This window comes from Podarcis filfolensis, assembly GCF_964270895.1.
Source record: "Podarcis filfolensis genome assembly, chromosome: Z".
Lineage (NCBI taxonomy): Eukaryota > Metazoa > Chordata > Lepidosauria > Squamata > Lacertidae > Podarcis > Podarcis filfolensis.
In genome coordinates this window covers 20,554,711-20,581,887 of record NC_139617.1, presented here as the reverse complement: position 1 = coordinate 20,581,887, position 27,177 = coordinate 20,554,711, and the positions used below count along the sequence as shown (strand labels likewise).

The window sequence follows — 27,177 nt, the reverse complement described above, 5'->3', positions numbered from 1 at the left end:
GAATGGTTGAATTGGAAATGTTTAGCCTGGATAAGTTGAGACTGAGAGGATATACGATAGCCATCCTCAAATGTCTAAAGGGCTTTCACATAGAAGATGGCGCAAGCTTTGTTTTCTCCTGCTCCTGTCCAATGGACTCTTGATTAAACATTAGGAAGAACTTTATGATAGCAAAAGCTTTCAGAAGTTGGTATGAGTCTCCTTCATTAGAGGTTTATAAGCAGAGTTTGGATGGCCATCTATCACAGTTGCTTTCGTTGAAATTCCTGCATAGCAGGGGTTGGACTAGATGACCCTTGGGGTTTCTCCCAACTTTATTATTTGATCTCAGTGAACGTAATTAGTGTGTCGAGGATTATAGCCTAAAATACTCTGGGTTCAGGGTGATTAGCTGTTTCCTATTTTCAAATGGTAAACTCTCCAGTAAAGGAGAGCAACAGCGCCATCTTATGCGTCCGAAGCCCAGCTGAATATTCAGCGAGGCTTGGGGTGCGATCCGAAGGCTTGCCGACTTAAAAAGCAAGCCCACTGGGTACCACAAGGCTTACTCCAAAGTAGCCCTTGGTTAGGATGGCAGCCGCGACCCCTTTGCCAACCGCTGAGGGGACAAAAGATTCCTTAAAGGGCTGGCCAGATACAACCGCGGCGACGTTTAAAAACGAGTTGGGGGAGCAAGAATCACGACTTGTACATGAGAAAAAGCGAACGGTAGAGAAACTCAGTTGTGTGTTTTTTGTGGGGAGGGGGACACCTGCCATGTCTTTTATTGCCTCTTTGAAATAACCATTCGACGCGTTTTGAGGTACCAAACTCAGTTATCGTTTATTGTAACGGTGCTGAAATGACCTGTTAAGTTCCCGTGTGTTTTTTTGACTGGGGCGGGTTTCGAGATCAAAACTCCTGCCGTACCCACCCACCCCCCAACCCAAAAAATCAGGTCGGTTAATTTCCATCATTTATTTTTCTGGGGTATCGTCAAGACCACATCACCTCTCCTTTCTGGTCAGCGATGGCGTGAAGCGACGGACCACCGAGCGCTCGCGCATCTTCGGTGGCCGCGATCCTCCCCCCTCCCCAGTCACTGCAGTCAATCCAGGGCGCCTCTCGACTGGCTTTTGTTTTGCTTGGGCTCCCCCTTCCCCCCCCCCCGCGCGACAACTAATGGCAAGGAAAGTACTGGCATATAGAAAGCCTCATTCGCTTTTGCTACGCATGCTCTGGACACCGGCGGCGGCAGGGTCTCAGAAGATGAGAGAGATGGGGGGGTTAAACAAGATGAGGGGGGCGCGCAAGTGCGCGCGGTTGATGCTTGCGCCTGGGTGACGTGTGTTCCAGCAACGGCTGGTCGCGAGACTGCTGGTGGTTGCGTTGGGGGGGGGGGCGAGGGTGAAGAGAGAAAGGGAGGGGGGAGTGAGTTTGCGAGTGAGCAGGCCGCGCGCGCTCCCGCCCGCCTGCCGTTTCCTAGCCCTAGCCTGTGATTGGTGCAGGCCTCGGACCTGGCGGACCCCGAATGCCAGGCCCCGAAAAGCGACAGCCGAGGCGGCCGGGTCCTCGGGCCTGCACTCCCCACCCGCTCGGGCCCGAGCCCGCCAAGCGAAGGTGAGGAGGAGAGCGGCGGCGGTGTGGGGGGAAGCGGGGAAGGGGATGTGCGCTCAGCCGCGACAAGGGAATTGAGCAGAAATTCGATTTTATTTTTTAAAAAACGGGGAGGCGGCGGGGGAGGAGGCGCCAGGCCGCTTAGGCCCCGGAGCAGGCCGCGCCCCGAGGCCTACAGGGCCGCTCATCTAAACAACCGCCTTTTTTTATTTAAAAAACCGAACGAAGCAAAAATACGAAGCGTATGAACCGGCTCGCGCCTCACAGCCAGGCGGCCGCGAGCGAGCGCTCGGGCTTTCCCCCCTCCGCATACTGCTCGGCCGGGGCTGTGGCCGGGCCCGAAGGCGGCCAGAAAATGGCGGAAAATAAAATGGCGCCCGTTGCAGCAGAGAAGCGCAGCTCGGCAGAGGCCCTCGTCTCCCTCCACCTTACAGAAGCTCTTTAAAACACGCGCGTACACACACACACACATGCCCGCCCGCCCGCTAACTGACACCCATCGGCTGTAGCAATCAGACAAACCGTCCTCCCTCTTGCGCCTCATAGTGCCGCGGGACGTAGAAGCACGACAGAAAAGGGGGGGGGGGGAGAAGGAAGCGGCGGCAGTCCGGTGAAGACGAGGCCCGCGGATGCGGGGAAAGCGTTGCTTTCCCACCTCGCAACTCCTGCTAGGGGAGCTGTCCCTGGTGGAAGCCGCCTCCCCCGAGAGAGTCTTTTGTCTCCCACAGCCGACGGGCCCCCTCGCTGCCGTACTTCCTCTCGGGCCCCGCGCTAGGCACCGCTGGCTCCCTGCCCTCCCTCGGCCGCGCAACACCGCCCCGGGGAAGGATGGGTACAACCCCACCCCCTTTTGCCCGACTCGGGCTCCAAAGCGCCGCTTTATTGTTTGCTCATCACGGGCGCTGATTGGAAGCGAGAGGAAGAGGAGGGTTGTGTGTGTGTGTGTTTTTGTGCGTGTTTGTATATAGTATGCGCGTCTCCGTCCCATGCACGCGCGTTTCCCCAGCTGTCTGTTGCGCGCTGAGGAATAGCAAGCTAGAAGCCTTACAGAAATGAAGCATATAAATTTAGGTAGCAAAGCAACGCGCCTTGGTCTCGAACATGTGTTTTTGATTCTCATAAGCAGTCCGATCTCCTCTGCATGTTTACTTTTAAGTTCAGTTGGAACTCACTCGCCCGTGTGCTTTAGTTTTGCAGAGCTTAGCCTGTTCGGGTTTACTGGGAAATGATTCAGAAAAAATCCCAACCCAATCTTTGACTTCCTTAAGATGCTGCAGATTTATGCTATAAACTTCAATGGCCTAGAGCCTACTTCATTGGATGCATATGATTAAAAACATCTGATCTTGTGTTCCGCTGCAACAGACTTTTTTGCTGTGGGAAGTAAGTGCAGCTGACATTCAGTAGGGCTGTAGACCTAGATTTCTTACTGCAAGCAAGCATAGTTTATTTTTACCTGGGGAAGTATAATTTTGCATCCACAGTCTTCATTGGGTAGGTCAAGTCCTTTTCCATATATGTTTGTCCTGGACATTTCCATTTGTATTTAATTGTGCAAAATGCCTGGTTGTACAAAATAATTGTACAAAATTTAGGTGTTTCTTTATTAGCACCTGTAATTCCACACTTTAAAAAGAAATAAAGAACCATCTGATGTTTAGAAGACATCTGAAGGGAGCCCTGTTTTTAACGACTGATGTTTTAATGTATTTTTTATCTCTTATTGGAAGCCGCCCAGAAAGGCTGGGGAAACCCCGCCAGATGGGTGGGGTATAAGTAATAAATTATTATTATTATTATTATTATTATTATTATTATTATTAGTGCCTAATGGCAGCTCTGTTGACTTGGTCCTGCTTAGCTCATCTGCTGTGCTGGTTGGGAAAGTGGCGGGCGAGACAATTGCAGCTGCAGCAGCCACTTAAAAAAAAAAAAAAAACTACCTGCAAACATTTGCTGCCTAACAGCTGAGTGACTCAGAGTTACTGCTGTTGACAGGGATGTGGTCTTGCCCAGGAGGGACTCTATATGCCTTGCAAAAAGATGGATCCCTCATGAGTGGAATGCTTGCAGTGCTATTTATTGCCCACCCTGCAATTTCAGTACCCAGATGTGGCCCTTTAACAGAAAGATGTGCCTACCCTTGCTGTGGACATTTCTTAGGAGCAAGCCCCCATTGAACCAGGGCTAGCTCCAAGTTTTTCTGAGCCTTGTGAATATGACTTTTGGTGGGTCTCCTGTCACTGTCATATGCTCTTCTCACATATAAAAATGAAGCAACACATTCACTTTCTCACACAGAGGGAACACTTGTCCTGATCTGCTAGATTGGTTACTCCTCCGAGGTGGCACTCCTTTTCATACAGTACTGAACAAGGCTATTCAGGCCCTGCTCAGTTAATTTTACCTGTAAACATGCATTGTTGGAAGATAAGGGGAAATTATCTTTTGTGTGCATGGTCAGAAGGTTAAGGTATAAATAAATATGTCATAAGCCCCTGAAATCACATAGGTGATATCTTCCATTCCCCCAAGTTACTCCTTGGGATGTGGGCAACAAATGGAAGCCTTAATTATTCAGCATAAGGCAGGTTGCTACTTACTGCTCCACAAAGTTAGAGCATGGTTAGTAAAACGTAAGAGGAAAGCCCTGTTGACTGGACCATCTCGGGGCCATCCTTTTTCTCAACCTGGCCCACCGTGACTAAAGGATGATTAGAAAGGAAGGGTAGGGCAATCAGGAAGATTCCAGTTTGTCTCATTCAGACACGGTGGGATTCTGGTGAACATAGGCACAAGTGTTAACAATGCTGAGGGATATACCATGCGTTGATTCATACCTGTGTGAGGTGCTACATATTCTTTTTAATGTAATAATACATTTTATTCAATTTTAAAAGCTTAAACACATTAACCTCAAATTCAAGATATGTTTCTTTTGCAAAATGAACAAGGTGACTTCCCACCCTTACCTCTGTGCTGTTTTTATTACCACCCATATTCTGTTGTATTATATGTCAAACTATATCTAATACATGTTTCCTTTGTTACATTTATTGTCATTCTCAATCCACTGCTCATAGTTCAAATCCTGTCCATAATTTTGAGTATAGTTTTTTCTCAAATACTGTGAAAAGGGTTTCCATTCTTCAATAAAAAGTTGGTCACTTTGGTCTCTCACTCTCAACTTCACCAGTTCTGCATAGTCCTTTAGGTTTGCAACCCATTCCTCTTTGGTTGGGACTTTTTCTTCCTTCCAATTGTGCATGTATAGGATTCTGGCAGCTGTCATTGTGCAGGTATGTTTATGGACAGAGAACCTGAAATGGTCTTTGTTATGTGGTGGTAAAATTATTGCTGCAGCCTTTTCCCAGTGGCTTTACACACCTGTTGCATGACTCTTTACTACTTCACACTCTATAAATGTGCAAAAACTGCAACAAAAATCGTTAGCTGTCAAAGCACAAAATAAATCCATTCATTATTTTATCTCCCCTGCCCTACTAGGAGAGGCTGAGGAGTCATGCTGATATTTGCTCTTGGTGTAAAGTCTAGTAAGAAGAAGATGCACACATGCACTTGCTAAATATGTGTGCACTGAATTCTTTATGAAACACATTCTAAGATAGTTATGTTACTACAAGTAGTAATTTCTATTCACTTTCTTTTCTCAGTTTGTGAGCATAGAAGATTATGGATCCAGGTGGTGGAAGTCTTGGGTTGCAGACACAGGAGTCCAAAATGCCTCACACTATGATTATGCAGGATTTTGGTAAAACAACAACAAACTTTTATTTTTAACTTGACTGTTTACTAATCACCTGCTGTATATTATGAATGAATAACGAATGGCATGGGTGCAAAACACGGCATAGATAGTATGAGAGGAGCCTGAGAGTCACTGTACCACAGTGGGTGGCTGACACTTTTGGCTACCTCTTCTGCGTAGCAGTATTGCTGGCTTGCTGCCTTAGTAGACCAGAGGCATGGGGAATGTGTATGGACTGCAGTATACACAATTGTTTATAATATTCTTGTATTTAATTTTTGAAATAATGGAATCCGCAATATTAGATGGCAGTAGAGAGTTAAAATTATTTTTTAATTAGTTGTATTCCATATACTAGGAAAGCAATTCTATAACTAGATCTGCCAAGATGAGTGGGTTAGGATCCATCAAATCTTCAGCTCATCCAGGAGATTCCAGCACAGCTAGGTTTAACTCTCTCATTCATTGCACACCAGTTTATCTCCCCCATCGCAGCTCAGCTGTAACTCAACTGTAACTCAACTGACTCACTTGAGCCCAGTGGATCTTAAGCTGGCATAAGTCTTGTAAAAATAACATGGTGTGTGCAGAATTAGAGAGACTTAGGCTGGATCGTAACCTGTTCAGCTCAGTCATGTGATCTGCCATAAGTCAAGCTAGCAAAAAAAGTACTATATCTCAAAAAATATATATTTGTAAGGCTTGTTTTCTCTCTGCCAGACTTAGGGCAGTAACTGTGCTCCTGAATAGCATTTGAATCTGGTGTAACTTTCTGGTGTAAGCCAGTTAACTTATACTGGCTTGCTTTACACCAGCTTCTTGTGTATAGAATTGCTCTATAACAACCTAAGAATGTATACTCAGAAGTAAGTTCTTTGAATGTACTGATTTTTAATCTCTAGTAGGTGTGTTGTACTATAGCACAAATACTTGCCAAAGTTGATCATTATATGCATAATGATATAACTGAACAACTTAATTGAATTCCTTAAGCATTGGATGATATCTAGGATAGCACAAGAGGGTGCTTGCTCCTGTAGTGGGATTTCTCTTTTGTCTCCTCACCCTGCGGTCTTCATGTGCACCTAAAATATGATCCAGAGGGTTGGATGACTCTTTGGAGCAGATCTTGGGGGCTGGAGAATAGAAACCAAAATCTTCATTGTGGTAGTGGAGTTTTGTTGCACAAGCAAGCGGACATTATTGAATGTCACCATTTTTTCTGAATATGGTTATCAAATATTTCCAGCAAAACCTCCCCTTCCCTTCAGAAGACCAGACTTCACATGAGCTACTGTCACCTATCCTACCTATGGGGAGGATAGCTCAATTACAGAACACTCTCCTAATATGCCCTCCTTAAACTAAAATTAAATGTAATGAAAGGTAGGAGAGTAGTTTGTCTGACTGCATTCATTCTATGTATTTCTTAGATGCATAGTATTGTTCTACAGCAATATAACTATTAATACTTTATCTCATTTACATTTGTTTCATAGTGGCTGGAATGGCTGGTACTGCTCACATTGATGGAGATCATATTGTTGTGTCAGTTCCTGAAGCTGTACTCGTTTCCGATGTTGTCACAGATGATGGAATAACTCTTGATCATGGCTTAGCGGCTGAAGTTGTCCAAGGACCTGATATAATAACCGAAACCGATGTTGTCACAGAAGGGGTGATAGTTCCTGAATCTGTATTGGAGGCTGATGTAGCTATTGAAGAAGCACTAGATACCAGTGATCATGTTTTGACTTCAGATCTAATTACAGAAACTGTTAGAGTTCCTGATCAGGTTTTTGTGGCTGATCTTGTTACGGGCCCTGATGGTCATTTGGAACATGTGGTACAAGATTCTGTGTCAGGAGCAGATTCTCCCACAATGGTTTCAGAAGAGGTTCTTGTAACCAATTCAGATACAGAAACTGTGATTCAGGCAGCTGGCACTGTTCCTGGTTCTACAGTTACTATAAAGACTGAAGATGATGATGATGGCAAGAGCACATCTGAAGACTACTTAATGATATCTTGTAAGTTAAGGTTTATATGACATTTGAGTCTGTTCAGACTAGAAGTGATCCAGTGATGAGAGGTTATGAAGTATAATTGGTTGTTAGTTTGAATATAATTTTCCCAATAAAATTTTGGAAGAAATAGCATTACAACCGTAAAATACTCAATACTGCTTAAAAATGGTTTCTAGTTAGTAGCAGTAGGTGGCTAGTGTACATAAATCTTTATCCAGTTGTACCCCTCTGCTTAAAGAATACTGTTGGATTGAGAAGAGGCTTCCGTGAGCCAAAATGGAAATTTCTGCAAATTCCCCTTTCTCCTGCAATTATTCACGCTTCCTACTTCACTTCCAAAGGGTTCACCAGCTCTCTTGAGCAGATTTTGGAGGAGTTGCAGAGGAAAGAGAATTTGAGAAAATAAATTCTACCTTCCCTTTCTGCTAACAGAAACCTCTTAGATCAAAGAGCCTTCTATCAGCAGAAGAACACGATAGGATAGAATACAACTCACAGTGAGATTTTGTTTTCACAGTTAAAGAGGTTTATGGGAACAGTACAACATTCTAATATATATATATTCTTGGAACCATGGCTGGGAGGACTTGACAATTCTTATGAAAGACTCTTCAAAAACAAAACAAAAAACTTCCATAGCAGTGCACATACAACACTTCAATTCTTTGCATTCTTTAGAACACATTTCCAAATGGAATACTTCAATGTTAAATAAGTAGACATTTTTAAAGGTTAATTTGAAAAAAACAACAACAAAAAACTAATTTTATAATGGGCAGTTATGGGAATTAGTGCCAATACAATCGTACCTTGGATCCCGAACACCTTGCAAGTCTAACGTTTTGGCTCCCAAATGCCGCAAACCTGAAAGTGAGTGTTCCAGTTTGCGAACATTCTTTGGAATCTGAACGTCTGATGGGGCTTCCGCGGCTTCTGATTGGCTACAGGAGCTTCCTGCAGCCAATCGGAAGCCATGCTTTGGTTTGTGAACGTTTTGGAAGTCGAACGGACTTCCGGAACAGATTTCGTTCGACTTCCAAGGTACGTGAATTGAAGATCGGATAGTAAGAACAACAGACTTGTGGCATCTTTAAAGACTTACAAAACTACCATGACATGAGCTTCTGTGGATTATGACCCACTTCATCAGATGCATGCAGGGTTTTCTGAGCTAGAAAGATGTTTGTTTGTGTTGCCGTTAAGGTGCCACCAAGACTCCTTTGTTGATTTTGCTGAGGGAAACTAACATGGTATGACAACTGTTACAGGGAAGACATCAGTCTGTGTAAGCTAAAAAAACCCCCACACAAATAATGAAATATCTCTTTGTTTTTGTTTTTTATGTTTGTGATGTTCAAACACCCACAGTGGATTGCTAGCTCTTGATCCATATGATAGCCCTGCATGCACAGTACTGGTAATCCTATGCTACTCATTGCAGCTGTTCTTTAGGGGTAACATATTATTCCACTACCAGCTTCTTTCAAAAATCTGTTATTTTATTTAAAGCAATTTCTAAACAACTTAAAATTGAAAGTCTCTAAGTGGTATACAAAAATGCAGACATGAAAACAGTAAAAACAAAAAGTATCATAAAAACAACAAAAAAACCTAGTAATAACAGGGTCCAATCTTATTCTTATTGCTTACTACAGTATAGTAGGTTGACAACTTTTTCGTGGTGTCACGCCACTTCCCTTAGCAAGGATTCCACCACCAGTAATGTCATCACGGCAATCTGGAATGGTAGTGGAGTTTCTTACAAGCAATGTTTAGATTCACATTGTGGGTCATGCTGTAGACCACATGTTCAGAAATTATTATTTGAGCCATAATATGGGTGGCTAAGCCACATCTCGTATGCTGGCCAAAAGTTACCTAGTCCTGCAATATGGTGCTGCATAGTTTGCTAAAATTAAGAATACATTCCTCTATTGAGATAGAACCTAGGTAAAGCAAATTTAAACTTACTTAATAAAAGCACAACTGTAAAACTACGTCTCATGGACTTCTGTGCTTGGTGTGACATCACCAGCATAGTGTATGCTGAGACATCATATGAATTGAGAGCTGGCAATCTACACTGAATCTGAACATCTCACATCTGGTAACAGCTGAAAAGGTAAGTTAGAGGCGGCAAATATTACCCTTTTTCTTCTTTGGTAAACAGGCTTTTCTGCAGAATTTCTCTTGCAAACAATCCCTTCACACTTATTTGTGTTGAGAGCAACAATATAATATAACTGGGATTTACAGAATTTATTCAGTTTCTTCCACTAATGGGTTTACTATGTGGACCAGACCAGAAAGTAATAGTCCTGCAGCTATTACTTTAAAATGAAAATTTTGGTGAGGAGAGTTGTGGGATTATTAATGCATGAAACTGAAATTTCTTCATTTAGTTCATATCTATATAATTATGATGATGTCTGTGCAAATCTTGTTACACCTAGGTATATTTTGTTGAGAAAGAAGCATGGGTTGAAGGAGGAATCCAAAGTGTGCATATTGAATGGAATTGACATAAGTAATTAACTTAGATGTCAAGCTATGGTTGATCGATACAGTACATTTCTATAGTGCCTGAAGTATTACACACACACACACACACACACACACACACACACACACACAAATATGGTAGCATCCCTTAAAATACCTTGCAAGAGTTGAAAAATGTGAGCATGTTAGCGACTTTTTTATTTGACCCCTTGTTTCCAATATTTTAAGCACCTAACATGTCTCTGTAACAAGGGCTTTAAAAAATGGAAAAACAACAACAGTGTGATAAATTAATGTTTTGTAACCACTTGTAAAGTCTACCCGAAAAGCAATATATAAACACCTTAAATAAATAAATAAATAAATAAAAATAACACAGAACGTTGATAACTCCTCCAGAAACAGTATGCTATTTCCTGGCTTCCTGTGATTCCAGCTGAAAAGCTTTCTTTTCAAGCAGCTGTTTTCAGTAGAGTTTAACAATATAATATCTACTTAGAAGTAATCCTGTCTGAGTTCAGTCAGGCTTACTTTCCGGTAAGTGTGTGTAGGACTGTATCCTAAATGTCTCCTCTGTTTGCATCCGACTAAATCCATGTCACTGTTCCACATTTTTAAGGCAGTATGTGTGGGAAAGAAATGTTAGTACAGTGGTACCTTGGTTTACGAACTTAATCTGTTCTGGAAGTCTGTTCTTAAACCGAAACCATTCTTAAACTGAGGCGCGCTTTCCCTAATGAGGCCTTCTGCCACTGGTGCCCTTCCACTGTTTGGATTCCGTTCTTAGACCGAGGTAAAGTTTGCTAACTGGGATACTACTTCCGGTTTTGCTGAGTTCGTAAACCAAATTGTTCTTAAACAGGACTGTTCTTAAACCAAGGTACCACTGCACTCCCTACTGCTTGAACCACCTGAACAGGGAAGAGTGTTTTGTCTGCAACACTAGACATTCTAAAAGCAGAAAATACTATATTCAATTAAAATATCCTACATTGCAGACATTTTGTGACTGGATGCAAACTTTATTATGTTTAAACGACTTTGTTAAGCAGGTGTTAATTTGTTGTGTGGTACACACCTTTGAACCATGGATGATCATTTCAAGATACTACTTCATTATTATATTGCCTGTTGTAATGCTGCTGCCTTTCAGGCAAGACTTAACAATTTTAAACAGAAGTGTTTGGGAGAGAAAGAGAGGTAAGTTATGTGTTTTTTAATGTGTTACAATAATGCTGGCACTAATGTTTTACCTGAAGGTACTATTTTTGTGATAAAAATATTTTTCCTGGCTTCCCCCCACCTGCCATGCCCATATAGTTACTATTTGATAGAATACATATATATAGGATAAATGGGCGAGAAATGGTGAAGAATATAATTACACTTGCCCACTGGAATACTTCAGTTCTTATCATCAACTCAGTGACTTAATGTCTAATCTCATCTCATGCATAAGTCATGCACTGAAATTTACAGAGGAGAATATTTTTTTTTTAGGAATTCAGCAACCTCATTCACCATATTATGGCTTGCTAGGACTGTGCAAACCTGCTTGTTTCAAGAGATGAACTTGTACCTCCTTTGCTTCTCCTCGGTCCTTTCAGCATAGAGTGGTATCTAAGCCAGTGTTTCATTTAGTATGTTATCAGAACCAGGGATTGTGGTTAAAGTCTCTCCTTGTTAGCACCTTTGTCATATGTGATCCTCGAATGAAGGGTGGTATAGAATTTTTTAAAATAATAATAATAATATGAAAGCCATACAACATGCTAATTACCTCTTTTTTTGGTTGTATTGTTATATTTTGTATTTTACTTTTGGGGAGTATTTCCTTTTCTGAAAACCAATAAAAGTTTTTCTTTTTTTTTTAAAAAAAGATCTCTCCTCTTTAACTACAATACACACCTGTAAAACAACCTTGGTGGATAAAGAGGAGATACCTTCACCTCTCTGGTTTGGATGACATGCAAACCACTGGTTTCCAACATTTTGGCCTGAAGGAACATTTGGAATTTTGAGAAGGTGCTAAGGGCACCAGTCAGAAAATGGCTGGCACTTCCAAAAGAGCAGAAAAAGAAACCAGACAGGAATAGAACATGGTTCAAAAAATGGAGGAAAAGCTATTCTTTTGTGTTAATTTGTTAGCAAATAAGTTTTGAAATGCTTTCTGCTTTTCCAAACACTGTTAAGTCTTGGATGTTATATTTGTTGCTGGTGTGCTGCTGTAGATTAGAACTAGAAAATAAAATATAACTGAATCCTGAAATAATTTTAAATTATTATAGCCAGCCATATACATACATAGCCACAAATAAAGGCCTGATGCTAGCTGGCAAGCCTTTTCTTTTCTTTTTTCTTTTCTTTTCTTTTCTTTTCTTTTCTTTTCTTTTCTTTTCTGGCTATCTGCATTGAATAGAAAAAATAGATAGACAAGGAAAATAACAAAATGAATATAAAACTCACCACAGTAGGCATTGAACATTGCAATGCTTGAGGTTGACTGTCATTTAGAAGTTTTTTTTTTCAAAATTAGTGCTGTATGAGGAGATGATAATAGTAATGTTTCTGGCCTTTGTACTGAACACTCCCTTCCGAAAACATATTGGGAGCAATCCTTGCTAGGCACCACACAGGAGGAAAAGTTCGTGATGATAATGATGCCTCTAAAATGCACCCCCAACAACAACTTGGAAACAATCAGGAAAAATGTGATGATAAAAATAATGACTCAGCATTACTGCTTCCACAATTTGGGAATAGCTAGAATTAATTTATTGTTGTTATGACACCTCTGTAATGAGTCCATCCCACAACTTTGGGACAATCCGTGTTGTAGAGTATGCAGCAGAAACAAGAAAAGGGTTACCATGTCCACACCCACTCCTGTATTCAGTGGAGGCCTCTCAAGCAGCTTTCCGCTGCATGTTCCAGCAGGCAAACTAAACAAACAGTGCGGCATCAGCAGGATTCCCATAATTTTTTCCTCACATTTTCAAAAAGTTGTTCCATATGGCCCACAGGCAGTTATTGGGGAGTTGCTTCTTCTACTCCCAGTTTTTAAGCAGTTAAAGTGGCTACCTGCATATTGCTCTGTGTGACTGGCAGGCAGCAAAACAAAACAGTTAGAACAGCAGTTGTGTAGATCCAGGGACTAGCAAATAAGACAGAAGTAAGAAAAATACTAAAGTGGAGGGTGAAAGGCAGTTACGTTGCCTAGTATCCAAACAACTCATCAGTCACAGCTCTGATTTCACTCATTGGCTAAGAACATCAACAGGTAGGAGCAACTAGACTGGTTCATTTCAAAAAAATGCCTGCCCATTTTTCTTCACTTTTTTTCTCAGCTAGAGATTAAGCATTGTCATTTTGTTTTTGCTTATTCCTATGCATTTAGCATTTCAGGAACTTTGAATTTTTAATGGTATTCTTTGCCTTATGATTTACAATTATGTTCTTATTGCCTTATACTTGTTCTCCGAGAATTATGTTTGATGACTCAAATTAAACCAGTGCATGAAAATTTGCAGAACTGGGCTGTTCTGCATCAAACGGGGTTTTTCAACCAGAACCATGAAGGAAGGAAACAGAAGAAAAAAAACAATAGGCAAGGCACTAATGTTAACTTCAAAAATGTCACATTTTATGCATGCTTACCATCTTTTAGTTTTGACATTTAAGTACACATCTTTTGATTGCTGAATTATTGCTTCACTGTTAATGAATAGTTTGTAATTCTTAGGCTTTCTAGCCACAAGCGTTTACACATTACTTTTTATCACCAATATTCTCTATAGAGAATATTGCCTTTTTAAAATCCCACTGTGACATAGGTATACTGATAATACTGATCCATGTAATTTTAAAAAGAATACTTTGCATTTTAAAAACAAGGGACTATTATAGAAGAATAAAATGTTCATTGTTCCAATCTGGGATTAGGTTCTCCATTAAGTGAGTAGTTAAGGAGTTACCGTATTTTTCGCTCCATAGGGCGCACTGGACCATAGGGCACACCTCGTTTTTTTGGGGGGGGGAATAAAGAAAAAACATTTTATTCCCCCCCCCCTCCAGGTCCAGGAGCGGTGGCAAGATTGCATGCAACCTCGCTGCCGCTCCCGGAGCTTGCGGTGCTGGGGGCGAGGAAGCCCAAGCTTCCCCCGACCCCAGTCCCCAGAACAGGCAGCTATCCGCAAGCCTTCCTAGCGCAGCGGGAACTCCCGCTGCACTCAGAAGGCTTGCGGATGGCTGCCTGAAGCCCAGCGAGCGCAGCGGGAGTTGGCGCTGCGCTCGCCGGGCTTCAGCCTGCTATCCGCAAGCCTTCGGAGCGCTCCGAAGACTTGCGGATAGCTGCCTGAAGCCTGGAGAGCAAGAGGGGTCGGTGCGCACCAACCCCTCTCACTCTCCAGGCTTCAGTGAAAGCCTGCATTTGCTCCATAGGACGCACACACATTTCCCCTTCATTTTTGGAGGGGAAAAAGTGCGTCCTATAGAGCAAAAAATACGGTATTTATTAACCAAATTTTTGAAAGAACAACTTTTTTTGTGTGCTGGTGGCACGATCCTCCCTTCCTGTGCAAATTAGAGGAGATCCCCCAATAATGCAGTCCCCCAAGTTTTCAGCATGCACACTATTTACTCTGATGAGCAAAGGCTCCCATTATACTTGCCAAACTTCTCAGCCTTGAGTCCAGATGTTAGGCTGCAGTCCTCATCATCCCCAACCATTGGTCATGCTGGCTGAGGATTACAGAGATTGCATTCCAAAATCTGAGGACCAAAGGTTGGGGAAGGCTACTTTATGCCACAGAGATGCCCTCTCTCACAAGCAGGTTGCATAAGGAGGGATGGATAATGCCCATTTTGCAACCCCCCCCCAAAAAAAACCCAAGCACCCATTTAAAAATAACTGGAAGTTTTTTAAAAAAATGATTCACAATAGCATTACTGATAAATTTAAAAATAAAAATAGTGCTTAGCTTTTTTATTTTTATTTAGTTCTGTTTTCAGTAGTTCCAGCAGTGTTCTGATTCGTTCACAGATTTCTGTAATACCACTTTAATCAATGACACCAAATACTGCTGCTGTTTAGCAGGTATTAAATGACATCCAGCACAGGCAATATGAGCACACACAAATTTGCTCTGTTAAATCCAAGTGTTGCATATCATTAGTACATGTAAATATGTATTATGTGAGAATGAGCCTGATTTGCCTATTGCTGAGCAATTGCAGAGAGGTGTCATATTGGGCATTTAATTCCAAGTTCCAAGCAAAGGAAATTATACTGTATTTTGTTAGTTTAAAGCACTTTGACTTGATGATACTGCTCATAGTATTGAAAGGGAATAACTGGTATGTTGTTTATGAGTTCAGAATTAAGCTCAATATACAAGTAATGTTCCAAATCTCTTAAATCATTATTAAAAGATGAGAAGCAAGGCCATATCACATGCTTTCTTTCATTCTTCTTCCTGTGCTTGCACTGTAACTCTAACTCAGGTTAGGATACGCATTGGCACTGGCCTGAAGCATAGTTAAACAAGATATAATGTGGCATTCAACACCAATCTTACTCAGGGTAGACCCACTGAAGTTAACATACATAATTTTAGTGGGTCTATTCTGAGTAGGACTTAGTTGAATACAACTCATACTGATCAATATCTAGAATTGTTTAGCATACTCTAGTTAAGAAAGAACCCTCATTAGGCCAACCGTGGTTAAGGTTAGTTTGGCATAAGTTTAATAATGCCTGTTGGGAAGGGGTATATTGGAGTGATAATGCTATCCTGTTCTGATTTATAAATCTGAAGTGTTACATCTCTCCTGGAGTCTTACAGGGTGTCTTACAGGGAGTCTTACAGCCTTACAGAGTGACTCGCTAACATTTTATACTATATATATGGAGAAAGGGACAGCAATACAAAAACAATTCTGGGGTAAAGGTAAAGGTACCCCTGCCCGTACAGGCCAGTCGTATCCGACTCTAGGGTTGCGTGCTCATCTCGCTCTAGATTATAATGTAACAGACACGTTTCAACAGTGTGCTTGTAATTTTTGGTGGTGAAATTTATTAAAACAGTAAAATAAAACAAATCTATTCATATGTGAAATATTCACAAAACAAGCAAAATAAGGTGATTGGTCTGCATGCCAGCTTTATATTGCGAATCATGTTGTGTTTTGCATAAATGAGCTAAGAACAATTGAGCAACATTGCTAATACTTGCTTCTTGCTTCCTTCTAACTGGTTTTTGTTGTTGTTTGTTTTTTATAGTGGATGATGTTGGGGAAAAGCTAGACCATATTGGAAACACACCTTTAAAAATCAGCACTGAGGTTTCACATGATGATGTATCTAAAGATGATGGTTTTGGTTCTGAAGTCATTAAAGTTTACATATTTAAAGCTGAAGCTGAGGATGATGTGGAAATAGGTAAGTATCGCAACTTCTGATGTTGCTAGTTTGTGGTGTTTACAAAATCCAGTTGCCTACATTGTGTAAAACAAATACTTCTTCGTAGTGGTTTCCAATTAAATTCCTTCCATTGTCTTTCATAAGGGAATCTAAAATAACTAAGATACCAAAACAAAACCATGAAAACTCTGCCCATAGATTACATATAGCTTGAAGCACCCCCAGGTTCTGCCTTGGCTATCTCACTCAACTTCCAGAACCAACCCTTTTCCCCATGCCCTTGTAAGGACTCCTCTGAGTTTGTTCCTTTCTCCCATATGTCCAACCCATGACAATTTGTCATGCTAAATGGAAATTAAAATGCTGCCCCACCGTGCTGTCTTTCCCCCCTAATGACAGTTGTTGTCTTGTTATTTCATCAAGCGCACAGAAAAGAAATGAAACATTTTACTGTTCCTATCAAAATGTTATCAAATAAAAATTACTTATTCTCTTCAAGGTGGAACAGAAATTGTAACAGAGAGTGACTTTCATAATGGGCATTCTGTAGCTGGAGTTTTAGAGCAAGGAGGCGTCGGCAGAGTACAGCGAGAGAAGATGGTTTATATGGCTGTTAAAGATTCCTCTCAAGAGGATGAAGATATTGGTAAGAATTATATTTTTGTGTTGTTAAAAAAGTAATATTGTCATTTCTCTCCCCCCCCCCCCACAACCACTGTGAACATGAAGGGATTTTATCCCTATATTGTTATATGATTATTTTATACTTCAAATGAGGATAGAGATCCTAACACACACACCCCACTTAAGTTATGTGCACCAGTCCACAAACAAGCTGAAATTCAATCAACTGCAAATGAGAGGTCATTGCAAACCTTGTCATGTGTGCTGTTGTTTGCACTATATTGCACATCATGATCTGATACATAGATGGATTGTGATCTGATACATAGATGGACAGTTTTCTTTGAAATGCAATCCTCAGCATTTTTATTTAGAACTAGGTGCAGCCTGTACCGCACCAACCTCCCCACCAGAGCTTTCTCCTGGTATGCACATTGACCCCACTAACAGGAAGTCAGCTATGTAGGTGCGCCCCTTCCCGCTTGTCTGCTCTTGCTGAGAAACAACCCCTACCAAGTTAAGTGGGCTTCTTTCCTATGAGATATGTATCAGTTTGTAGTCTTGAACATAGAGGGGAAACTCTTGATGGCAATTTCATGAATCTGGTGTTCTGATTTTGGATTTTCACAAATAGATTGGTAGCTTCTGGTTTAGGAGATAACTACTAAATCAAATACGAATTAATTGAGCAAAGCTGGAAAATGGCATATATAGTGTCATTAATTTCTATACCCTTTAAAACTAAATATAGGTTGTGCTGAAATAGCTGATGAAGTTTACATGGAGGTTATTGTTGGTGAAGAAGAAGCAACATCGCTGCCTGAAGCACAGCTTGAAGACACTGGTGTGAATAAAACTTTTGTTCCTGTTGCATGGGCTGCTGCTTATGGTAGGATGCTAGATTATGACTTCATGAGAGTCCCTTCTCTCCTTTCTAATTGCACTAACCCATCTCTGCCCAAATAATAATTTTAACATTTAGTGGACATAAAAGCATAATAAAACGTATTGTACAGAGGACCATGGATTCGTTTTAAAGACTCTCCAGAGTTCTTTCTGCCTTTAGCAGTTCATGTGGCAGTTGAAATGAAGCTTTCAAAAATAAGTCTTAAGTTTTAATATTTAATAATAGTAAGGGAACTTCAAACACTTGCTCAAAGAACCCATTTTCATGCACGTGTCTGCATATTCTGTTTGTAACTATAGGAAATTGTCAGCCCACCTACACTTAGATTTCAAAGTGCTGCTCCTAGGCCTCTGAGGTTTACCCCTGTGCTACCCATTCTCTTTTTCCAGAAAATTTTACAAAAATGGCTGAATTCACCTAATGAAATTAGAGAAGCATTTGAAACCCAGATCCCCAAAGCACAAATCTATATTTCATTTTTAAAAAAACTCCTCACTAGATGGCAAATTCAGATGGTGTTACAAATGTGACAAAAGTCATATGCTATCTGACCACTGTACAAAGCAGAGGCCCACAAATACTGTTAACACACTTTCCGTGGCAGACAACAATTTAATTCTGGTAGTCAGAATTGTGGTATGGTCTCCAGAATAGAAAAGCTGTTATATTTTGCCCTTTTGGTTTTTTAAAGTGCCAACATTTTCCCTTTTAAGCAGCCCAAGTCTGCTGCAATATAGACTGCTGTTATGTCTTCCATCCTGTCCCATGTTCTCAAAACTGGCTGAGCAAGAGCATAATTTTTAAACTTCCTTTTAACTTTCCTCATTCTGTTTAGTTCCCTCTTACATATATATGCGTGTCTGAATCTTTGCACTGGAATAAAAGATTGTAGCAAAGGGAATACGGAGGGTTAGCCTGTAGCTTGAAGGCCCTGGTTAGCCAAACAACTGCTGATGTGTAGCAATGTGTGCACATACCTATGTTCCTATGGGAAGGGACAGTAGCTCAGTGGTAGAGAATATGCTTTGCTTGTAGAAGGTCTCAGGTTAAATCCACAGCATCTCTATTAAAAAGTGATTGCAAGCAGAAGATGCTAAAAAAGACAATATCTAATACCCTAGAAAGGTACTGTCAAAGTTGACAAAACTAGGAAAGACTAATGGTCACACTCCGTGTAAGGCTGCTTCATATGATTCTTACAAATCAGAGGCTCAGTGCTAACAAGTTGTATGGTGTTTCTGTTAATGCTGTGAACTAATGTGCAAATGTTATTTTGTAGAATAGCTTCATACAAACATTTAAAGGCTAGTTGCTACTTATTATTGTGTGTAATGAAAAATAATAATGAAGACACATTTATGGCATAAAAAAGATGAATGTCTGGAAAGCAGTGACTATTAGTAAGTTTTATTTTGAAGCAACTGACAGCAAATCATGTATCTAAAGTGAAAGTTAGTGGGAAATTGGGGGGGGGGGTTGGTTGGTAAAAAAGTAACTTGGAAATAGAAATGATTAGCTTAGTTGTTTTCTGTGTTGGACTGCTTTGAAATCATTATGCAGTTGGAATGTGTGAACTGTTTCAATGAACTACCTGTTCCCCTAGGAGATGATAGAAGACTTCCCCGGAGGTATGAAGACTGTCAAACAACAGGTCAGTAGATGAAGAATTGCTCATATGTCTAGTATTTCAAAGATGTTGTGAACTACATTTAGGCTTTATCAGCAACTATATAAGAATTGGCACATTAATATTAATACAGCAGATAATTCAATGTAAACGAAAACACAATTATGATATTAACCAGCTCCTTGCGTAGGGCTGTCAATAGCCCTGCTGTGACATTCCCAAAACAAACCCTCTTTCCTTTTAAACTTGGCACCAGCTCTTACAAGCAGCTACCTCTGTTTCATTTTTGGACGAAATACTCCATTAAAATGCTAAAGGAAGCAAGAAGAAGCTATGCTGGAGCAATTTTTGTGCCTTTCTGCTCTATCCCCAGTGCTGGATCCGGTGAATCTTTCATTATAGGAGTTCTTTTCAATATGTTACCTTAAGTATGTCTACTCAGAAATAAACCCTACTGAGTTCATTGAGGGTTACTCCTAGTAACGTGCATATGATCACAACCTGAATGTGAGAATGATGTTGGCTGACATTTTTTTCATTTATTAATTCAAAGTATTTCCTCCTGTTCTTCACAGTCTTAGCTTCAGAACAGCTTGTGTAAGATGAATAGAAACAAAAGCAAATCATTGCTTTCTGTGTGTTGTATTAAAAAATATATGTAGCTATTATCCAGTGTGTGTTTCTAGCATCTTATGATGAAGCAGAATCCCATTGTCCCAATCTCAGTGCAAACACAATTGCAACAGATGGTCCTTTCTCTAAACAGCTTCAGTGTTCAAAATAAGCTCTTATAAGGGAGCCTCTTGCCACATTGTGATGCGTATCTGGTCTTTCACATCAGGAACCAACTTGGATGCAAGATTAGAAAACAAAAATGTTAATGCAACACAATTCCTGCAAATCTGTGATAGCATTAGCACAAACAGACTGCTTAAACAGAAAGCCAAGAAAAGGAGGAGAGGGGAAGCAAGGCAGTGGCAAACAGGTAAAACGACTTCCTTGGCTAGCTTTTACCTACTTATCTGTAGCTTTTAGCATTCTTAAATTAGAAGATAAAAGTGTAGTTGATTCCGTACTCTTACAGTGTTAGGAGTTTTTCTTTTTTGGGAAAAGATACCTTACGATTTCATCCAGTTTTCTCTTATCTTATTAGCTGCATAGTCAGAAGAGTATTTCCTGACTTTCTTATACTACAAGTTCATGTAGTATTTCTGCAGTAGCTAAGTTCTTGTTATATTAACATAGTAGGAGGCATGTGGATTGGAAATTTCTAAAAGGTAATTTATAAGAGATTATTCATTGTTGTGTTGCACTGTCAGCTTGTGCACAGCCAGCACAAAGATTTATTTTTTAAAAAATCAGCAAGGGCAAAGAACCACCACTCAGTGCATTTTTCATTGTAGAATTTACACAATATTAGACTACAGTGTAGTCATTATGGGACATAGTCATTTGCACAGCAGAAATCAATGTTTCGGTAATTCAGCCACTTACATTTACAGTTTTCTTTCTGAAAACAAAAATAAAAAGTCTCCGCATAAAAATTCCAAGGAAATCAACTGAATTTTTCAATAGAAATACTTCTTTACCCCAGCCAGTGTAAAATACTGGAGTAAAAATGTCAAACTATCCAGGAATACATATAAATACCCAAACCTTGGAGATGTTTGTGTGTGCTTCTAAACACCAGGGTGCATAGAATATGCCTTATTAGGAAGTTTTTTTTGTTCCAGCCAACTTAATGTGTTGGTAAAAATGTCCCACGCCATTTTTCAAACAAAAACTGATACAGGGAAATAGACTTAACCATCATCCTTCTAGCACCACACTTTTTCACTTTGGAATATTGTACTCCTCTGACTTTGGAATTTTGGTTGAGGTGGTCAGTTGTCTTTGAAAGCCATCCATGTAAAGTTGTTGTTTTTCCGGTATTATTTTAGGACTTAATCTCCATACTTGTTAGCCCAAATATTGATGACGAGTGTTTTGAGCTTATCCAGCTAGAAGCTTGCTAAGTTTGAAGTTCTTAGCTTCAGCTGTCTTTCATTCCTCAGTCTCTTTTGTAAAAGTGTTAAATTTCAGTGCCTCTTGGTGAATCCTCAGAAGTGAAGATTTGTTTAATTGTTATCAGCAGTAAATTTCAGCATACGTTGACAAAATTATGAAGAATTGAAAATATGGTTGAATAGTAGAAAGTGAAAAGACTATAAGAATTATAAGCAATAAATACAAATTCTAGTCGTAATAGGATTCTTAAGATCTAGTGAATGGGAGAGAGGTTGACCCTAGAAGAGGGTGATCCAACTTTGTATGCCTCCTCTTTGAGACTGCGGAAGCACAGATTTTGAAAATGGCAAAAAGAATGTTCCACAAATGTGCTGAGACTGGATCCACAGAATTCAACCCACTCCCACTTCACTGATATCCTATTGAAATCAGTGGGAGGGAAACTTAAAAATAAATAAATCCTAGCATAGGAAAGGAACATTAAAAAGGCAAAATGTGGGGGCCCAATACTTTCTCCCCTGCTGGCAAGAACCTAGTTGGTCATAGGAAAAAGCAATTAATCTGCCTTTAGTTCTCACTCTCCCACTTTTGGATTGCTCTGTTCTTTATTCAAAACATTACATGATTGGTGTTTTTTTAAAAATGATACTGTGTTCTGCTTCATTGATGTCAGAATCATTCTTTTTCTTGTTACAATTTATTTCATAATATTTTCTGTTTGTTTAAAACAGCTGTTATAATAGGTCCTGATGGACAACCCTTAACCGTCTACCCTTGTCACATATGTGGGAAAAAATTTAAATCCAGGGGATTCTTGAAAAGGCATATGAAAAACCACCCAGATCACATGATTAAGAAGAAATACCAATGCACAGACTGTGATTTTACAACTAACAAGAAAGTAAGCTTTCATAATCATTTGGAAAGCCATAAGCTCATCAACAAAGTTGACAAAACGCATGAATTCACAGAGTACACCAGGCGATACAGAGAAGCAAGCCCACTGAGTTCAAATAAACTGATCTTAAGGGACAAGGAACCTAAATTGCACAAGTGCAAATATTGTGACTATGAGACAGCAGAGCAAGGACTGCTTAATAGACATCTGCTTGCCGTTCACAGCAAGAACTTCCCTCATGTTTGTGTTGAGTGTGGGAAAGGATTCCGCCATCCTTCTGAGCTCAAAAAGCATATGAGGACCCACACAGGGGAGAAGCCTTACCAGTGCCAGCATTGTGTCTTTCGTTGTGCTGATCAGTCCAATTTGAAGACACACATCAAAACCAAGCATGGTACTGACCTGCCCTTTAAATGTGAACATTGTCCCCAGGCATTCACAGATGAGAAAGAACTCCAGCAGCACACAGAGTTGTTTCAAGGGCATAAGACTCATCAGTGCCCACATTGTGACCACAAGAGCACCAACTCGAGTGACCTGAAACGGCACATAATATCTGTTCACACAAAGGACTTTCCTCACAAATGTGAGGTGTGTGAAAAAGGTTTCCACCGTCCATCGGAGCTCAAGAAGCACAGTGAAACGCATAAAGGTAAAAAGGTACATCAGTGCAGGCACTGTGACTTTAAGACTTCAGATCCTTTTGTACTTAGTGGGCATATTCTCTCAGTTCACACTAAGGACCTGCCTTTCAAATGCAAAAGATGCAAGAGAGGATTTAGGCAACAAACTGAACTGAAGAAGCACATGAAGACCCACAGTGGAAGGAAAGTCTATCAATGCCAGTATTGTGAGTATAGCACTACAGATGCATCAGGCTTCAAGCGGCATGTCATATCAATACACACAAAAGACTATCCGCACAGGTGTGAGTACTGCAAAAAGGGATTCCGTAGACCATCAGAGAAAAATCAGCATATAATGAGGCATCACAAAGAGGCCCTAATGTAACATATGAGCTGTAGAAGAAAACGGTTTAGAAACTGTGATCTGCTTAATTGGGGAAGAAAACTCTCATGAACTGTTTCTCCTGGTTTCAAAGCTTGATATTAAATCATAACTTTACATTCTTTGTATTACAAGTCTTTAAAAGTATTAGGGTTGACAGGGGATCTCATAGCCCTATGATTGTTGCTCATCAAAACCTAAAGAACACTATAAAATGCAGAGATGAATGTTTGAAAAGCTGCGGAAAGAGACCTTGAATGTCTTCTGTTTAAAGTGTTATATATAATTAAGCTAAAGAAAATACTAAGACCGTTATCTTAGCCCTTTATCAATAACGCCATTTATATCCTTAATGAAAACTGGGGGTGGGAGTTTTTAGAAATGTTTGCTATGGCAAGTCTACAATATGCAGGTAGAAGTCAGTTGCTTTGTCATTACATTTTTTAACTGTGCTGGGAAACAAGAATTGGTTAGATTTTGAGATCTGTCTTTTTTGTTGTTGTTAAAGCAAACACACATTTCACCAGGAAACATAGTTTCCTTCCTTTATTTAGGTTCAATGAGCAATATTTAAACTTTTTTTTTCCAGAGCTGCTGACCTATGTTATCGCAGGATATGGTGTTAAAAATACAGCATTGTTTTTGAGCTCAAAAGGTGTTGTTCAGTACTAGGATTGAAGATGTGTGTGTATATAATTTCCCTTTTTATCTGAAAACTGCAGTTGAATGTTCAGTATGGCACATATAAAAAAATTACCTTTTGGCCGATCTAATTATTATAATATTTTTGAAAAAGAATAAAAAATTGATGGCTGCGGCTGTTGGTGCTATGATTTGGCACTGTTTTTCTTGCTATTTTACTGTTTTCCTTTTTCAAAAAAGAGTATCAAGATTACATTAGTTGGAAATGCCTAGGGAATCTTAGGGGGCAGTGTTCCTGGCAAGGGTAGACTACTGTGGTCCTTCCTTGCAAATTAAAAATATTTCCATATAGAAATGAAAATTGCACCTTTTAATCAATTCATACAAAACATATACCATACTATAAACATGCATTTTCAATCTGTAAGAAAGTTATATATGCAGTATTTAACCAGAACAATATGCTGCCGCTAGAGTTTGGAGGTGGATCTTCAGTTTACAGTGTATACATTTGAAATATGCATCCCTTTAAACAATGCTTTGTGTTAGCATGCTGCAAATCAAAATGGCGCTTAATATAACAAGCTGGTCTAGGGCTATTTAATAATTAAAAACTGTTCATAAATGTTATGCATATAATGTGTACTTTTTTAAAACTTTTTTTTTTAAGTTGCTTTATGTTTGCACACAGCTGTTCACATAATAAATTGTAACTTTACTTCATGCTACTATATTGTGGCTTTGTGTTTCAGATAATGTTCATACTTTGTTTTTGCACCAGATGAGAATCAGTTCCTTGAGAATAAATTTTTTTTATATTTCTAAACTTCAGAAAGTTAACTTTGGGAAACCTTGTGTTTTATGTGGCTGTAAAAAATGATGTACACGATGTAAAATAAGATTGTCACTGTTATGTGGGACTATTATTTCAAAATGTGTTACTCATTGTAATGAGCATACAATAAAATGCATCTCTTGCACTCCAAGCTTCTTGAAAAAGTTTGCATTCCTTGCTCAGGCTAGATATTTGTTTTGCTTACTCATCATTTAGTTCAAATTTTAATTGTTGACATCCTGATCACTGTTTTTGAGTATTTATTGTAAATCACAATCACAGTAAGCGTCAGATTTTTTAAAAAAATTGTAATTGATTAAGAGTGCAAAGACAGAACTCTCATTTACAGAAAAAGATGGTGGTTAAGACTTTTTTCATTTAATTGTTAGTGTGTGATTTTAAAAATTGTGTTCATATTCAGTCTTGCCTCCTCTTAAATTCTATTGAGTGAACCAATATTGCCCGTTCATTGAATCTGCAGTAGTTCACTGAGAGCTGGAACAGTGATATTGAAAGCAGACGAATAGTACAACTAAATTCATTTTAAGCTCCATCATGATGTGGTATTACAGTATGTACCTGTGTTAACAAGTGTACTTGCACCCCTCCCTTTAGTGTTTTTGAAGAACATGTTGACTAAATGGCATCACCTCACTCCTGAGTGTGCACTGTATGTGAGTTTGTGCATGCACATATACTATTAGCAGACTTGTGTGGAAGCAGGCAGCTTGCTCCCATGGTTGCACTCTGATCATAGTGCAAGTATTGGAACAAGGCTGTTCAAAATAACAGCAACAGAACAGCTATCCTAATTTGGATCAATGCCGGTAGAAACATAGCAGGGTAAAACAGCTTGCTGCATCTGCCTGCGTGCTCCAAAAAGGAAGTACTAATGATATCTCTGCTTGGCAAATGCCATACAGCATAGGGGGGTGCATTAATTTTATTATGAAATAGCATTCCAGTACTGTTTTTATATTAAGTGACCTTGCACCTAAAATTTAAATTCACTTAACTTGAAAATAAGCACCAATGAAGTGAGACTTGCTGCAAAGTAAATTTTGAAGCATATTTAGGATCAGGATGTGGGTGCTTGGTCTATGTTTCTAATGTTAACATTTAATTTTGCTTCCTAGTGCTTTCCATAACATGGTCCTGCAATACTCAAAATTGACTCTGCCTTCAAACTCCTCCCTTTCATCAGCCAGTGATTCGTAGAAGTGAGATGCGCTGAGGAAAAGGGCTAATTTGCACATGAACCTTAGTTAGAATGACCAAATCACTGATGGAAAAGTGACTTTTTATAGCAGCTTCCCAAACATCTCTGCACATCTATTTCATCAAGCAATACAAAAAAAAAAAAAAGTATTTTTTCAAACTAGGCCAAGATTCAGATTACTGCTCAACTTTTTCCAGATGTTTCCTGGCTTATATTTTGCTGCCCCACAGAACCCACTTGGCAAACCACTTTTGAAACAGAGATCACTTTTGATACCAGATATTGACTGATGTAGCAGTAACATGGAGGTGTATCCTCCAAAAGTATCCAGTGGGGCATATAAAAAGTACCTTTGCTTAAGCCTTTGCACCCTTTGGTTCCCTGATGTGTATTTTATGGCTCCACACTATTACCCAATCCATCCTGCACTTACTTGTGGTGGCTCTTCAAAATCTTGTTGATAAGTGACCAAAGCGTATGACTATTTTTTATATAGCTCTACACTGGGATGGGCAATTCTTTGTTTTCTTTTTATCTTAATTGCAAGGGAACTACAAATGACCATTTAAAAAAAAAAGAGCTCCAAAAAAAGCGGTGACGGGCTACAGTAGACGCTGATTCAGCTTCTTTCCTAATCTTCCAGCCAGGGTTTTGAATTCTGGAACAGGCTCATGTTCCTTCTTCCCCTCAGGTGCAGCCGTTCTCGCCTCCCTTCCCAGGGCAACATGAGCCATGGATTGCAGGCATGGTTGAGTTGAATTAGCTGTTCCAAACCAGGATTCAGTGAATTCTCAGCCACAGGGTGATATTTGTCCTAGCACTAATAGTATATGGATTCCCGGTATTCAAGTTCCAGCAGCAATTCTGGTATTGGAGTTTGTGCTTCTGTGGAAAGTGTGGGTGTGGGTGTGTGTAACAGCAAAGCATTCCAAGTTTCAAAAATATGTACACACAAGATAGTTTATTTAGAAAAAACAAGTGTGCAAAGTGTGGATAAAATGCTTTAGGATACATTGGGTTGTGGTGTTTTGTTTCATTTTTTAAATTATCATTTCATTTCATTTTTTGTTTGTATTTTCCTGGGAAAAAAGACAG

General features: G+C 39.8%; 1 protein-coding gene across 9 annotated transcripts; it reads left to right on the top strand.

Annotated features, from left to right (window-relative positions):
* Positions 1–433: 433 nt before the first annotated feature.
* ZNF711 (zinc finger protein 711) lies at positions 434–25,014 on the top strand. Of its 9 annotated transcripts, none has more exons than XM_083595890.1 (9): positions 434–708; positions 5,271–5,368; positions 6,865–7,395; positions 16,175–16,333; positions 16,815–16,961; positions 17,691–17,828; positions 19,450–19,497; positions 20,315–20,458; positions 22,212–25,014. In XM_083595890.1, exons 2-9 carry the CDS (start codon positions 5,290–5,292, stop codon positions 23,387–23,389), a joined length of 2,424 nt encoding a protein of 807 aa, XP_083452016.1. In that variant the 5' UTR covers positions 434–708; positions 5,271–5,289; the 3' UTR covers positions 23,390–25,014. The 9 variants fall into 9 exon arrangements, with proteins under 9 accessions (XP_083452016.1, XP_083452023.1, XP_083452022.1 ...); XM_083595894.1 differs by lacking the exon at positions 434–708 and adding an exon at positions 765–1,599 and having other exon boundaries at positions 17,691–17,783; positions 19,453–19,497; XM_083595893.1 differs by lacking the exon at positions 434–708 and adding an exon at positions 765–1,599 and having other exon boundaries at positions 17,691–17,783.
* Positions 25,015–27,177: the final 2,163 nt, after the last annotated feature.